Raw genomic sequence first — 14,580 nt, forward strand, 5'->3', positions numbered from 1 at the left:
TTATCGATGAAAAGATGGAGCATCTCACGGACACATTTTATCCTTTTCGTCCCCAGTATCGAGTTCAATTTCCTTTTCCCGTCGCGTTGATCACGCGGATGTACACGGACCAGCAAACTCCACACTCGTAACGGAGATGACGCAATTACGATCGCGTGTTTATATCGATGACTGGACGATCAGGTTCATTCGGACCGTTTAACTTATCAATTTCACGGCAAAGGTTCGTCGCGTGCACGGTCGTACATCAATTAGAACCGGTTCCAATCTCGTGCACACTGTCATGATCCTATCTGCTATCAGTTCTGCATGAATTATTACACGATTTGTACGGCCACTCCCCGCTGAACGTTACCTTTAACTCGCGAAGGTTGCGGCCCAGCGTCGATCGCACCAGAGAAAGCAACTGTTTCTCGGGTTAACGAGCAACTTTCGTCTCTATGTTCGATGTTTCTTTTAATAGCTCCGCTCTGTTTCGAGTATAATAAATATAGCGTTATCTGCGTTTCCGGGATATCGGTTGCGAAATTTTCGGCGAGTGAGAGTTCGCGTGGACGGCCAGCGATAAAGAACCGAAGCGAATGTTTATGTTACATCGTTGGTAAGAGAGGAGACTGTTATGTGGCGATTTCACTGAACGTCGAGTGTGCGAGGTCTTTAAAATTAATACTTATTACTCTTAAGAAGATTAGCGAAACTAAATGGAACTTTATCGTTGAAATTTTGCATTAAGTAATATGTATCCGATAAAGTGTTCGGTTCGCTCGATTTGGCTGGCTTCCATTTTATTTTCAAAGGATATTTTCCATCTGGATTCTATGCAATGGCTAGTTTGCCTCAGGAACCAAACTGATCAACGATCCATTTTGCATTAGTTTCTTAATTTTATCGCCTAAGTACATGATCAATATTCAATCACCAAGGAACAAATAAGCCTAAGTACATGATCAATATTCAATCGCCAAGGAACAAATAAGCCTAAGTACATGATCAATATTCAATAGCCAAGGAACAAATAAGTTACTTCCATAAGTTGGTCCATCGCAAGAACATTTCATAAGTAGCAGTAAATTCCAAGGTAAAATTCAAAAGGCAGTATTTGTAAGGTCATCGTCTTCCTGTAGCTTTCAATTTATGGGGCCGATCAATGTGGCTTCCTTCTGAACGGTTCATTTAACGAACAAACATCTGTCTGCGATCGTTCACATATTTACCTGTTATCCGTAAGTGTTTCCCTCCAAGGCTGGAAGTATCCGTGGTGAGAATCGGTAATGGCTGCGAGAAGCCATCGAGGACCTCGACCCGCGACACGTCGACTCCGCGTCTCTCGCATGCAGCGTTCAGCACATCCCTGTAATAAACGTTTCATATAGCTTCGTTCCATAATCCCATTTTACACAGCGAACGATCGAACGTTCTGCTCGAAAGCAACTAGAACAACAACAATGAGCTACCACGCCTCCGCGTAATGGCCTCTCGACAAATCCCTGGTGCAAAAGTAAGTAGCGTGTTTGGATCGTTCGCGATACATCGCGCTATAACGCGTCCATAAAGGGCAAGCAACTTTCATAAGATTATATTGGAAGCTCCACAAGAGATTACAGCGTTATTACGTATTTAACGGCGATTATTAAGCAATGCCACGAGCTGACTCTTCAAAGGGCTCGCTCGGGCGTGGCCTCGTCTCGAGATATCCGCTAAATACGTGTGGCTTTCATTTCCTTCTGAAATTCTCTCGAATTATCGCTACTAGCCGCCATTTACGACTACGTAAATTCGTCGATGTTTCATTTGTTCGTTATACGCTCGTGGTACTTTCATCGCCTCTCCATTCTTCTCTTTGATGCGATAATTACTCGACCGCTCGTCGACGGAGCGGAGCAAAAGTAGGCCGCGGCGATTCGAAGTAAATTTGGAAATTACACGGAGTAGATTTAAGAATAAATTTTTCATGAAGAACATCAAAAGTGTGTAGTGGCTTACCATAGGAAACTACTTCGTGTCCATATCGTACGTGTTATGTAAAACATGTTGAGATTTCGTTAGTACTGTAACGAGACACGACTGTCATCATTATTTCGATCAAATTTGAAATCAATCTGAAAACGTATATAGAAATTACGAGATATCCATTGGCGATGCATATATCTAGTAAGAAATTAGTACACCATGAACATGCATTTTAAGCATATAATAAATACGAAATATGGTGCCTCTGAACATTCAGGTTAATTAAAATCAATATAAATAATTGCCTGTTACGGTACGCTCGAGATCTCTGTGTATACATACTCGCACTAAATAGCTTGTAATTTCTATATATATTTTCATATCGCTTGCAAACTTTACCAATATAATTACGATAGTCGAGACTCGGATAGCGCTAATGAAATTTCAAAGCGTTTCATAATATTGTATATTGATACTGTAAAAAATATTAATAGAATATCACGGAGAATATTGTACGAATAGTTTAACAAATTATCCAGGTTTGATAAATGCAACGAACTTACGCCAAGTATGTGCCTTTCACAGCTGGCAGAAGCTCGTCTCGGTCTAGGCCGCTCGAATCATCGGGCAGCTCGAAGCTAACGCTAAAGAACTCGCTGCTGGATACCTGAAAAATTGATTTCCAAGTTTTGACTGGTTGGTGCAATTATTTGGGCAAACTTGACGATATAACGACGTTGGCACTAGCGCCCGACTGTTGAACCGAGAGTTCGGCACCGAGTGTCCAACTTTGGATTACAGTGCGCGATTCGAAGCGAAGCTCGAGAATACTGCAGAGCTTGGTGGCAAATTTGGCGGCAACACTCCAAAGAACTTGGGAAACTCTTTGACCTATGTAAGCTCGTGATTGCTTCTTCAGCCGAATGTTTCGAAAATTTGCATACCTTGTATGAAAGGATAGACTTTCGATTTATTACGGAGTTTCACCTCGGAAATTCGCCGTGTCGGCGCGTGAAATTTTAACGTAGATTAATTTTCAGCTAATGCATGGCGAAAGGGTGTTCGCAGTTTGATGTATGACAGGCAGAACTCGACGTTCGGAAAATTTGGTATTTTTAGTGACATTGATAAGCGACTGATAAGCAATGCACGTTATTGTCCATTGATATTTAGGCTTGCAAATTATTGCAAACGCGAGCCTCTCAGAAGCTAAAACAATCAATTGCAGCTTCTGTCATTTTTTCAATTTCCATAGAGAAACGTTCTTCCATGTAGTGATAATGTAATGAAAATTGTAATCCTTTGGCCGAATTGCATTGATCTTGAAAGTGTCGAATTACTCATGGGTGGTAATGTATGCCTAACAAAAATGCTGAGTGCCCATCCGAACTGAAAAGCCTCTCTATGTTGGCTGACAATGACAGGCAATAAAATACGAAAGGGCTTTCATTTATGAACCCGTTGGCTTGTACATGGGAAATGAGTCGCGCTCATTTGCCACGACCTTTTCCCTGTCACTTAGTTTTACAATCGCCCGTTTTATTGCCGCTCGTATTTTCCCCATTGCCGTTTAACCGATACATTCTGTCGTTCTTTTCTTTCCCTCGTCGAGTTTCGTATCATGTCGCGGATGGTTTTACCAGTGTACGTTCGTACGATAGTTCTCCACTACTTTCAAAGACGCCGGACCTTTCGTAACACATGTACGCCGTTTATTTTTCATGGCGTAAAATTTTTATACGTCCGCCTTTTATGAATTTCGTGTTGCACGAATGACGTGTTAGGAATGGATCTTCGCTCGTAAAATCTTTTGCAATGTCCTGGTGAAAAACTATTTGCAGAGAAGAATCGTGCATACATTTTACAAATTAATCGCTCCGTATTAGTTGCTCTTATTAGTTAATTTTAAAATAACAAGTTTAATAATTGAAGATTTGTCCATAATAAATTTAAACCAAGAACAGATCGTTTACGATTAAAAGATGTGATCGAGTTATGGACTAAGGAGATCTAAAATCGGATATAAAAATCTTACGCCAGATGGGCATAATAAGCTGTTTGAATTCTAGAATCAGCAGAAACTTCCATCTTTGACTTTCCTATTTTTTCTTCTCTACGCTTCTTTACCCTTTTTTCTCTTCTTTGTTCTCTCCATTTTTCCTATCCTTTCTCCGACACTTTTTTCTTTTCTTTTCTTCTTCTTTATATTTCCTCGCACCGAACTGTCGCTTCTGCCTTCCTTTTCTCTTCGTCCTTTCCATTTCTCGTTATCTTTTATTTCTCTATTTCTCTCAATTATTTCTCGTTCCATCCCTTTCTCTCTTATCACAACTGTAACAACCGTACAACAGATGTCGCTGGATTTTGGCTACTGTTTCATGTCTAAATTGCATTAAACGATCTTAATGTCTCTCGGCTGTTTAATTAATGTACCGGGGGCGGGCAGCCATGCCTTGGAAATATCCCCATCTTCCAGTCGAATGTAATAAATATGAGCCGACAAGTAGAATGGGGCCGCAAGTGGCCGGTCAAGTAGAATAGCGCGCGTGTGGTCGAACAAACAGGACAAGCCCACATAAAGTCAATTTGTAAACGACGCTATTGTTTTTATTGGTGTAGCTTGTCCCGAAAGCGATGCAAAACAACCGGGAAGCTTGTGTAAGTAAAAAACATTCGTTTGAAACAGTGCTCGTTTCGAGTTATATCGAGTTTTCTTCAATTTCCAACCGAATCTCTAATTACACGAGTTCTCTCAAATTTTTTGAGCATTTTTCAACAAGGAATTTCATCAAACTGTAATTACATATATTGCTCTCTGTCGAAACTATTCGTGTATAGGAGAAAAAGCTGGATCAGTTTGGCACATTCTCACGAACACAACGCTAAAGAAATGAAATATATCAAATATCACAATATTAGATTGCAATATACGAAACGTATGCATTTACCGAAATGTGAATACCGCCTCTTAAATTTTCTCCTATTTAAATTTTCTCCTATTTAAGCGTTATCGACCGCTTTAAAAAAGGAAAAGAAGAAGAATTCAATTATGAATTAAGGTTTTAAGTTAGGAAGAGCATTTTCCCACTTTTTCTCTTCGAACATTTTTTCCACTTTTACATTTTTTTTTACAAACGCATGGCATTCGATTATCAATTTCGTTAAATTCCATCGATCGATATTCCAACGGGGGATTTCGATAGTCATTGATCGTTAAGAACCAACAAACCTCTTACACATGTGTATATCGTTGGAAAATTCTACGAGCACCATGTCTTTAGTCTCTAGGACTTACATCTGGTGAATCGATAATGGCGAACAGACAACGTACCTGCGGTCCGTTTGCATGTAATCGATTCGGCCCTGAGCCAGCGAACGTTTCGCCGATCCCACGGGGGCAAATGTCCCGTAATTCTATCAGCGGTCATAAAAATAAATACGCGTCCGTGATAAGTCTACAAACGCGATCGTTATGTTCAATCAGTTTCTTTCAAAAATTCCTATTGGATAACGATGATTCCATGGACGTGGGCGATGATGCGATGGCATTCGTGGAACGATAATGGAGCTAATCATAGGAAATTGTCCATCGATGGAGTTCGACTGACTGTTTCATTGCCTGAAATCGATCATCCTTTTTTGCCACTCCCTTCTTGTTCCACTTCGAGCATCTTTCCTCACCCCGATAGTTTCTTACGTTCCGACGTATTGGCTTGCCATTTTTTACCACGTTGCCAACAGAAGTATCGAGATTACGGCCCATTATCGCCACCGAGAATGTGCATTAATATCTATCTCTGTAGTTCGTATTTGTTTTTCCTTTCTCTACAGATATTTATTATTTAGTGGTAATGCAGTTTTCGCAGTATTAATGTATCGCCTTTGTTCAGAAACCAAGCAGCCAGAAAAGATAAATATAATAATCGTGGGTGGTGACGTTAACGAAATGGCAAACGAAGAAATATTTTCTTGCAATTTGCAATCATTACGCGAGAGCAGCGTACACTCTTCTATACGTTAAAACGCAATTTCCTCTCTGTACGATTATTCAGGCTATTTTACATAATTGGAGACAAGAATGGAGTTGTTCAACATGCAACGTCTGTAATATCGATTCTTTTCCATCGGCGAAAACGCCGAAACGACGTCGAGCCGACAGACTTAAGTGCTCCAATTCTCTTCGAGCTAACCGAGTTTCCCGATATTTCTCTCGGGCCTGGGTTATCATAAACGGACAGCAGCGCCGACGCCAGAGTTTGCATAATATCTCGCGATCCTTTCTCCGCTTCAACGACAACTTTGCCCACACTCTTTGATAAGTCCTCGCGATACTTAATAATAAAGCTACGGAAAGGCCATCTGTGCTCTCGACAAATCTCGGCTGATCAATCGTCTCGTGTAGCCGTACTTCCAAGTCTCCCTGCAGAGCCGTAGGGAGGATGAAAAAGATTGTTCCATTGTCCTTATCGAAACTTTCTATTCAATTGTTATTTCGTTTTATCTCGTGATACAACCAATTTAACATTTCCCAAAGTTCCATCTCAATATGTCACGTGCAGTTTCTATCGAAAGTTATGGAAGATTTTACTAGGATTACACTTTTTGTCGTCTGTAACTTCGGCAGTCTTCTCTTGAAAGATTTCTTATCCCTTTCGGTAATGAGTTCCGTTGAATAACTTTTACAGGATTCGTTTCCTCTCCGTGTCTCTCGAATAAATTTTGCAAATATCGCAATGAATAGTAAACGTTCCAGTTACCATTAAAATCTGACGAAGAATCGGCAGATTGGAAAATAATGCGTAAAAGATTGCGTGATATTAAAAAGTGATTTGTCCGAAGACAAAGTCAAACAAGAACCATTAACACCCTGAAATGTCAGCTTTCAAGGATCTCCTTTACATAGAAATGCCCGTGTCGATAAAGAAATTCACGAAAACGTATCTGCATCATCAGAGATTCGGACAAGTTTCAAGACGAGCAACGTTTCGAGTGTATTTTCACAGTGGACACCTAGTTTGTCGGTGTCTGTATCTTCGCTGAACGAAATCCTCTGTCCAGAAGGGATTAGAGGGAAAGCACCCTCGGCAGAGACACACCGAGTGGCAGGTGTTTGACGGAGATCGGTCGCTTAGCAATTCAAATGGTAGCTGGCAGCGACACGGCCCTGTCTCACTCGTTAGCCGCGATGGAAATAAGACGATAAAATGTCTGGAGAGGCGTTTCGTGAGTCGCGTAATGCCAACGATTACGAGCCATTTACGTTCCCGACGAGTCTCGTTTCGGTCGGCTGGAATTAATTGCCAGCTACCCTCCTCTTCGCCACCCTCACTCTCTGATCCCTTAATTTTTTCTCTCGTATTACTCGAAGGGCAACCAGCGCGTAATTTCATTTACCGGCGTGGAAACTGCCGCCACCCTTGCTTTCAATTTTCTCCTCTGTCCTTTCTACTCGGTCGTGGACCTTCTTTGTCTCGTCTGCCCTTCGATTTTTAGGACTCCTTCGTTTGTTTTCAATTTTCTCTGTCTGGATCTTTAATCCGGAATTCTATCAGACTTGGATACGCAGCGCTGAAGCGATTAATTATGAAACTTAATTATAGAACGCGAGCAAAATCACGGTGCTCGGAATGCTATTTATAGGAAACGATGTATGCTTGGCGGAAGAGATAGAGCGAGGACGTAAATTAGAGTATTTATCAGTGACGTTCGTTTGTGTCGTATCTCGTGGAAGTACCTTAAATATCAATAGTCATTTGCGAATTGAAATAAGAAATTTCTGTATAATACGAACGCTACAAGGGAAATAGACGATAAGTTACGTTTTACGCGTGTTCTCCTAGATTTTCAAACTCGACGTCCAAACTCACTGAAGTCTAAATTTCATACCGAAGAGATAAAAATGGCAGACATACAAAAGAAACGCGCAGGATGCTAACTGCCGTTTCAATTGCTAGAAGCAAAGTGAACGATACTTTTCTCTCTCTTCTCATGCGCTTCTCATTCGCTCAATTAACTTTACGCTGAATGCCTGCATACGAACAATGGTCGCATCGCGTACATACTCTGCAAAAAAACTGTTATGAGAAATTCGGAACTTCGGCGGTTCCGCTGTTAACGTCCGAGCGATTTTACGGCCACGCTGTATCGTTATATTTTAGAGGTCGCGCAATTTGTTCCGCCGTAGAAGCTGCGAAACAAGATTCACTGCGTGCTCGTTACGTTTCTGTCGCAATTTCATTGTCTTTTCGCTACAGTATATCGCGTCAGCGTTTGGTAATTTAAATAGAACGAATCGGTTTCGGCTATTCGAATTGGCAGCGATTGCCACGATCACGAGACGCGTTATTTCGTGTAACAAGATCTTTCGTTATTCCGTTCCCGTTTCAACGACGAGCTGCAGATCCGGTGTAAGCGTTGGCGAGCTCGGCTAAAACCTTCAAGGGATCGAATTTAAGTCCTTTCGGCTTTCTCACGCTTTTCATTCTCCTTTCACGCCGTACGTCGCCATAATAAATCCTCCAACCGCACCAACTTGTTATTTATGTAGTGACTCGCGGTTTCCTTCTCAACGGATTTACCGAAGCAGACGATTCCCCTTTCCTTTTGGCGAAACAAACATAAAACGACGATATTCGTGCTCTCGAGACACGATAAAAGAGGAAGCGAACCAATACCGGGGCTGGTTGGTTCAAAAGATTTTTAGCGAGGTCTGATCTTGTCTATGGTTTACTTCGAATGGACTACTTTGAGCTACAGTAGTACGTGTACTCTTATAGTCAGACAGTAAGATAAATTTCTTCTCTAGCATGTGTACGGAATTGTTTGCTGTTATTGATCGGTCCGGAAAACAACACCGACGGATCGTAAAGGTTACGTAAGCCCGCGATATCCCTAAAATTAGGACACGTTTTAATTGTTATCTCGTAAATTAGGACTACCTTTGACTCGTGTTTCGTATCCGTACTGCCCAGTAATTATCGTTGTTTAATAAACATCCTTCCTCGCAATATTTTCATAACAAAAAGTAGCCATTTAGCTACATGTTTGCGTGTTAAGTAATTAGTGCGAAGTTTAACAACTCTAATTTATTACAAACTAAGTACATGACTACGGCATAGACAGCAGTAGACAAAAAAAAAAAAAAAAAGAAAGGATTTAAAATTCTTGCATTAGACATTTTTTGGTATATCGATAACAATCCTCTATTCTCCAGTTCTCTACTTTCAGTATATAGGGTATTCCATTTACTTTATTTGGCTGAAATATCTTCGTTATTTCAAGTAATAAGAGAAAGAAATTAGCTACGAAAGAAGCAGAGTTCCAGTCTTCCTCAAATTCATCGAATGTTCATTTTAAAATATAAAATAATTGGTTTCTCAAGTAATCCATATGTTTAACGAATTTTAAAATCTTTTCTATGCTACCATCTATGTATTTAAAGAAACCATCGTTACCATATTTCATATATATTGCATATTTTCAAGCCTGCAACTTTTATACGTAACATTCTCGTTTATTATTTGGAACAACGAACGAGATAATAGAAATGAACGCGGCTCTGTGCCGCATCAAATTTTCATTGTTCTCATTGACATTTAACGATTCGTTGTTAAACATGTATACGAACCTGTGACCGAGACAGCTTGTGCCGGGTGCGATTCTGGTGCGCTCCCTCGACGGACGACGCCGTGGGTACGAGAAGACGGGGATTACTTTCGACGTTTTGGGGGTGGTGCTGTAATTGCTGAGGCTGGTAATGGTGGTGAAGATGATGGGGTTGCTGTTGCGAGGGACCACCCCCCAGATGGTGCTCCCCCGTATCCAGCATTTTGCTGCCCAGAGCGTCCAGCTGGGTCAACGACCTCGAACGCACCTGCAATCATACAACGTGACATGATCTTTCCATCACTGTCACCGGAGCTCCATCATATTTCATCAAATATTTCAAGCTATTTATCACCAATCGATCCGTTAAAACGTACGAGAAATACAGCATGGAACATGGCTGTTGACTCAGGAGCTACGGCTTGAAAGTAGAACACGAGCGTATTCGATATACTTGCTGTAGAAGTAGAATACGGCCGTTTGTGGCCAGGCAAACAGGAACAGGAAGAACAATATTTGGATTGAGGAAATGAAAATTGGGTCGCGTATGGTATGTCGTAGGAGGATCCCGTTGAAAATATCTTAACAAGGTAGCTGTAGTAAGTCGAGGTTGCATACAAATTGTTTAATAATTAAAGGGCTCGCCAAATCCCCGGCAATCTGGTTTAGGGACGTGGCAAAAAATAAATTCGATGTCGGAGAAATTTTCGTGCCGGCTAACTGGGTCACTGTCGATCGACCGGTTTACCAGTATCGATCATCCTTCTCGAGGGCCATCGTTATCTCGATCTAGTCGGAGCATTCTTCCATGCTTTTATCTAACCCTTTTTGTCCGTTTATCCACTCCGGTTAGACCAGTCTCGACGCGCTGACTTCGTTCGATCGACCTGTTTCGTGGAATTACTGTTGATTCCACCTCGTGGAAAATGGCCTCGAGTCGTTCGCCAAGCTCTGTTCTCTCACACCATTCGCGGCGAACCGCGGACGAAGCGATACAGGGAAGATGTTAATGGTTTTGCGGCATAACGATCCGATATTGATTTCATCCACAGGGAAACGCGAGTACTAAGTGCAGCGCGTACCGTTTCTAACTTCGAAATTACGGTTGAAACGATACCGGCGGCGCATGCTGACCGAATACCATTGACGCTCGTCCTAAAATCGAATAGCACGCTTTAAAACGATATCGAGCGTCGAACCATCCTCGCGCTAAGGAAATTGCTGTTATTCTTACTTTATTTTATACTTCATTTTTATGGGAAATCTACTTTCTTTTTTCCGATCATCGAATCTCGTACGAATTGGTACACGATCTTGCCAGTATCGGTAATTCACTCGTTAACCAAATCCAAATAGGGCGAGACGGGGTTGTTTGAGTTCGAAGGATATTCAAGCAATTTGGCTTGTAATTTGTCAAATTCGATTGTAAATAATTACTCTCGGTTTATTGGCACAATTTGTAGCGTTTCTAGTCGGTCAATTCGATTTGAAGACTATTGAGATATGTATAATTTTGTGTGTGCGCGGCGTCTCGAAAATCAGATGAATGTAACTGTGCCGTTGGCAGTGTGGTATGGAAGATGGTGAGACAAAGAAAGTGCCGAGACGCGTGCAAATGTATATCGACGAAGATCCTGCAAATCGTTTATTAAATAGATCTAAAACTATTTTAATATGAATTCTAACTGCAACCTTAGTGTTCCTTTACTTTTATTTCGGCAATTAAGATCCACAATTTTCAACAAAGACAATTATTTATTATGCACTTTTGCAACAACCTGCTTTCAATCGGACGTCAAATGAGGCAACGAAAGGGAAGATCTGGCATCGGTTGATAGACACAGTGTCATTTTTCAAGAATAAAGGAAGGCTTTATAGATTTCAATAAGGAAGAGATAAAAAAGATTCAATATGCATCAAGAATGCACCCTATCTTTCTTTCGTGACAAAAACTGAACACTTCAGAAGCTCGGGAAAATGACTTGAAAGAATTCATCGCTGAACTTCATTACTTAATTACATATTAGTTCTATAAAGATACGATACCTTGAAATTTGCCCAACTCTCTAACATATGTATGTATAATATTAAAAAATTGATCTCAATTTGCAGAGATCTCTATCGCTTCGCAATAAGAGTGCCATCTAAATGGGGGTCGGCAGATTTACGATGTCTCCGGTTAGAATACTCTGCAGATTTCGACTGGGAATTATATATCGTCGAAATTGAATATACGATGCTGTAAATCGAAGTCTACCGAATTCGTTGTGATTTAGATACAGCGATACGAGTCGGGCGACAGTAGTATATGACGTAGTAGGTCAGACGTAAGTAGAGTAGCGTACGTAGGTGTCCGGTTAGGGAAGTGGATCGAGATGATACGTAGTTTGAAGAAGGTATTTCTATCTGTCAAAGGAAGAAAGTATCCAGTCATAAAATTTAAGGAGGGATGGTGTAAGGGAAAATGAAAAATGTATAGCGCGTCGTAGGAGAAGCAACCGGAGGCTGAAGAATAGGGAATAAATAAAAGGTTTCCTTATCAAAGATCGAAAAATAGCAACGGTGGAGAAACGAGTTATGGCTTCGCGCGAGCTTTTCATACGAAACCGGTTGTTAAGGTTTACAACAGTTTTTCAAGAATAAGAAGAACGGTCGCTGTAACTGTAAGTCAGACTTGCAATAAATTAATCGAAGATCACGCTAGCAGTATCGCGTTAGTTACCGTCTACGATAGTGCGATTCTGGATAAATCAAGTCACTGATAAACCGATGCACGTTTCTCACGGTGAAAAATTTTCGCTCAGCTGTGTTCATATTTTACCATCTTGCATTCATATTACATGTATTCCCGGAGCGCGCGTCTCAAAATTTATTCCGGAATATGAAGCATCGCGGTAAAAGAACATAAGAAAGAGCTGGGAAGACTCAATTTCTTTTTCGATATCGGACAGTTCGAAAAGTCAGGTTTCACTTATCGTAGCTTTACTGCTAAATAACAAACATTTTACACGATGTCTTTGCCGCATCTTCTATCAAAGAAGAAGAAGAAGAAGATGATGACGATGATGATGATGTATAATTAACCAGGCTCACTTATGCACTTGCCGAGTAATATCGAAGTAGGTCGAGTAGCTTCAAAAGGCAGGGTAATCAGGCTGTCCGTCGAAATATCCTTCGACGTTTCGACCCTTCGTCTGATTCGTATCAGGATATTCGACATTCAAATATATTCTTGATGTCTATTCCATGTTCGCTCTACACATGCAAATTAACGTAAGTCACATTCTGGATCGCTGAGTTAATCAACCCTTTGTCAAACTATTCGTGGTCAATGCACGAAACTTTTGCACACTTGTGTTTCCAGTAAACTCTGTATCGCGTGAGTTTCTCAAATTTTTACATCGTAGAAGGAAAGAAAAATAGAAAAAAAGGAAGAAAGGAAAACACGAAGAATATTGCGGTGGTAATAATCTGGACGTCTTCTGACGTGAACGTTTCTCAAAGTAACGGACGAGACAAAAGTTACTGCAAGATCCGCAAAGTTACGATGAGCCCATATTACGAAACGTTAGTTGGAGGGTGAAGAACGTAAGGGGAAAATGGGCATTCTGGTCAGACATATATTACAAGCAACGGGACGGGTATTACATCCGCTTGTAACTTGTGACATGTTGCCTCAAAACTTGTTTCAAAGGTTACTTCAAAGTAGCTCCTAGGCACTTTAATAAAAGCGGGGAAAAATATAAAGTTGTCTGGCATAGGATATTTAGAAAAATATTCTAGTGTCAGTGATGTCTTAAAGTAGGTAGCTTCGTATATAGTCTGACGAGCATATATTCGCAAAGTGTTTTATAAGCTCGATGGCAATTCGGTATCGAGCGGGTCCCAAGTGAAAAATAAGATGGTTTACCATGCCTCCTAAGTAAACATCGTTTGCCTGGAAAGTTTGCGAAATAATTCAATAAAGACGCCAATTTTTTGTTTAAACGAGTTTTATTAATTTCATTCGCTATGCTCGAAAACTTTGTAAAATTAAACATAACTTCAGTTCGTTGCTTCATCGCGGCGAGGATAAAAATTTCACTAAATTAAAACGTCCACTACGTGTCACAAACGGAATAAATCTCGAACATAAAATGGCGGTAGTTTATTAAAATCTGAAAGAAATTTGCTTCATACACGACGGCATAAAGAACACGATTAGTATTTAAAAAATTATTATTCACAGCGCTTTCTCAGCAAACCGCGTATATGCGTATAATGAAAATTTGTTGTCCGTGTTATGAAAAATATTACATTTTTCTTTTCGACTTGTTTACTTACATTTTCCGTTTTCATGCTGTCCGCACTTTGCTCTCGTTTACTTGAAAATTGCATTCTCATTTTCCTTTCCTCCAACGTTATTTTTTTCATACCAGCGATAGCACAAATCATAGTTTGGAATTTCTACGCCTCGCAAACATTTTCCTATATTTTTTACGAACCATTCTTCTTTCTGACACTATTCATCGGACAAGTTGCATTAACGTTGAAGCGGAAAAGTAGAGAGAGATGGAAAAAATGGAAAAATAGGTGGACGACTTTTGTGCAGCTTTTTTTTCTAATAGATTACGCACCCGCGTATTGAATCCCGACCTAGTTTCTACATATTGGGCGTCCGTGGAAAAAATATACGGCTCGTTTTTCAAAAGGATCGCTTAACGTTTTTTTTTCCCACGTCTCTTTTGTCGCGACTACCAATTTCACATCACTCGTGCGTGTCCCTCGTTGTTTTTCCTGCCACTGCCGTTAATCTTTCACACGTTCAATTTCCGAAACCTATTACATTCGTAGTCATAGGCCAAAGTTTGCTAAACGTTCTGTAATTAATATCGTGGGCACTCGTTGGTAAACGAAACACTAGTGCACTTCATAAATCTCTTTTTAGAAGTAAAAATCGAACAGGGAAGCAGGTTCAGACTTGATGGTTTTTAAAAGACACCCTTTGCGCTGTTACCATTTTTTGGAATACAGCAGTTGTCGTTG

General features: G+C 40.5%; 1 protein-coding gene across 9 annotated transcripts in view; it reads right to left on the minus strand.

Moving 5' to 3' along the window:
* LOC126873921 (pleckstrin homology domain-containing family G member 5-like) overlaps window positions 1–14,580 on the minus strand; it is an 81,089-nt gene that overhangs the window by 10,047 nt on the left and 56,462 nt on the right. For all 9 annotated transcript variants that reach the window (XM_050635293.1, XM_050635295.1, XM_050635296.1 and 6 more), the window contains 3 exons: window positions 9,578–9,823; window positions 2,514–2,617; window positions 1,215–1,351 (listed from right to left, as the gene is read on the minus strand). In XM_050635293.1, the coding sequence (XP_050491250.1) occupies window positions 1,215–1,351; window positions 2,514–2,617; window positions 9,578–9,823 (487 nt within the window). The remainder of the gene's footprint in view (window positions 1–1,214; window positions 1,352–2,513; window positions 2,618–9,577; window positions 9,824–14,580) is intronic.

Source organism: Bombus huntii, chromosome 15 (genome assembly GCF_024542735.1).
Source record: "Bombus huntii isolate Logan2020A chromosome 15, iyBomHunt1.1, whole genome shotgun sequence".
NCBI lineage: Eukaryota > Metazoa > Arthropoda > Insecta > Hymenoptera > Apidae > Bombus > Bombus huntii.